General features: G+C 60.0%; 1 protein-coding gene across 1 annotated transcript in view; it reads left to right on the top strand.

Moving 5' to 3' along the window:
• Nucleotides 1-35: 35 nt before the first annotated feature.
• The window catches only part of olig3 (oligodendrocyte transcription factor 3), a 20,798-nt gene continuing 20,041 nt past the window's right edge, over nt 36-792 (top strand). Inside the window, exon 1 of the mRNA XM_017037029.2 lies at nt 36-783. Within this exon, the coding sequence (XP_016892518.1) occupies nt 269-783 (515 nt within the window). The 5' untranslated portion in view covers nt 36-268. The remainder of the gene's footprint in view (nt 784-792) is intronic.

Raw genomic sequence — 792 nt, 5'->3', positions numbered from 1 at the left:
CTAACGTCATCCTCCTAACGAGGTGTAGTGAATGGGGAAGGAAGCTTTTGTCTGACCGCCGGTATAAAAAGCTGCGGCGGTGCCTCCTGAGCAGAGACAGAGCAGGAGACAGAGAGAGGAGGAGGTCACCACAGACTGGACACGACAGGAGGAGATCAGAGTGAAAGTTGGAGAGAGAGAGAGAGAGAGAGAGAGAGAGAGAGAGAGAGGGAGGCAGCAGCGGCAGCGACCTCCTCCCAAACTTCCACTCTGGAAGAGAAGCCATAAAATGAATTCTGACTCCAGCCCCAGCAGCAGAGCCTCTTCCCCGGGCATGGACGGCATGTTTCTCCCGCACCACCACCATCACCACCACCACCTCCACCACCTCAGCACCGTCGCCTCCTCCGTGTCCTCCTCCACCCAGGGCGGTGAGCAGCAGCAGCGAGGACAGAAGACGAGCGGCGGAGACCACCTGCGCCCCGGAGACCCCAAGTCGGTGGGCAGCAGCAGCAGCAGTAGCAGCAGCAGCAGCAGCAGCAACAAGTACAAGCTGAAGAAACAGGTGACGGAGGCGGAGATGTACCAGCTCAGACTGAAGATCAACGGCCGAGAGCGGAAGCGCATGCACGACCTGAACCTGGCCATGGACGGCCTCCGGGAGGTGATGCCCTACGCGCACGGGCCATCCGTCAGGAAGTTGTCCAAGATCGCGACTCTGCTTCTGGCCAGGAACTACATCCTGATGCTGAACAGCTCCTTGGACGAGATGAAGCGGCTGGTGGGGGAGATCTACGGCGGACAGCACTCGGC

This window comes from Cynoglossus semilaevis, chromosome 12 (genome assembly GCF_000523025.1).
Source record: "Cynoglossus semilaevis isolate Cse_v1.0 chromosome 12, Cse_v1.0, whole genome shotgun sequence".
Lineage (NCBI taxonomy): Eukaryota > Metazoa > Chordata > Actinopteri > Pleuronectiformes > Cynoglossidae > Cynoglossus > Cynoglossus semilaevis.
The sequence above is the reverse complement of the archived record's forward strand: the minus strand, read 5'-3'. Positions and strand labels throughout refer to the sequence as shown.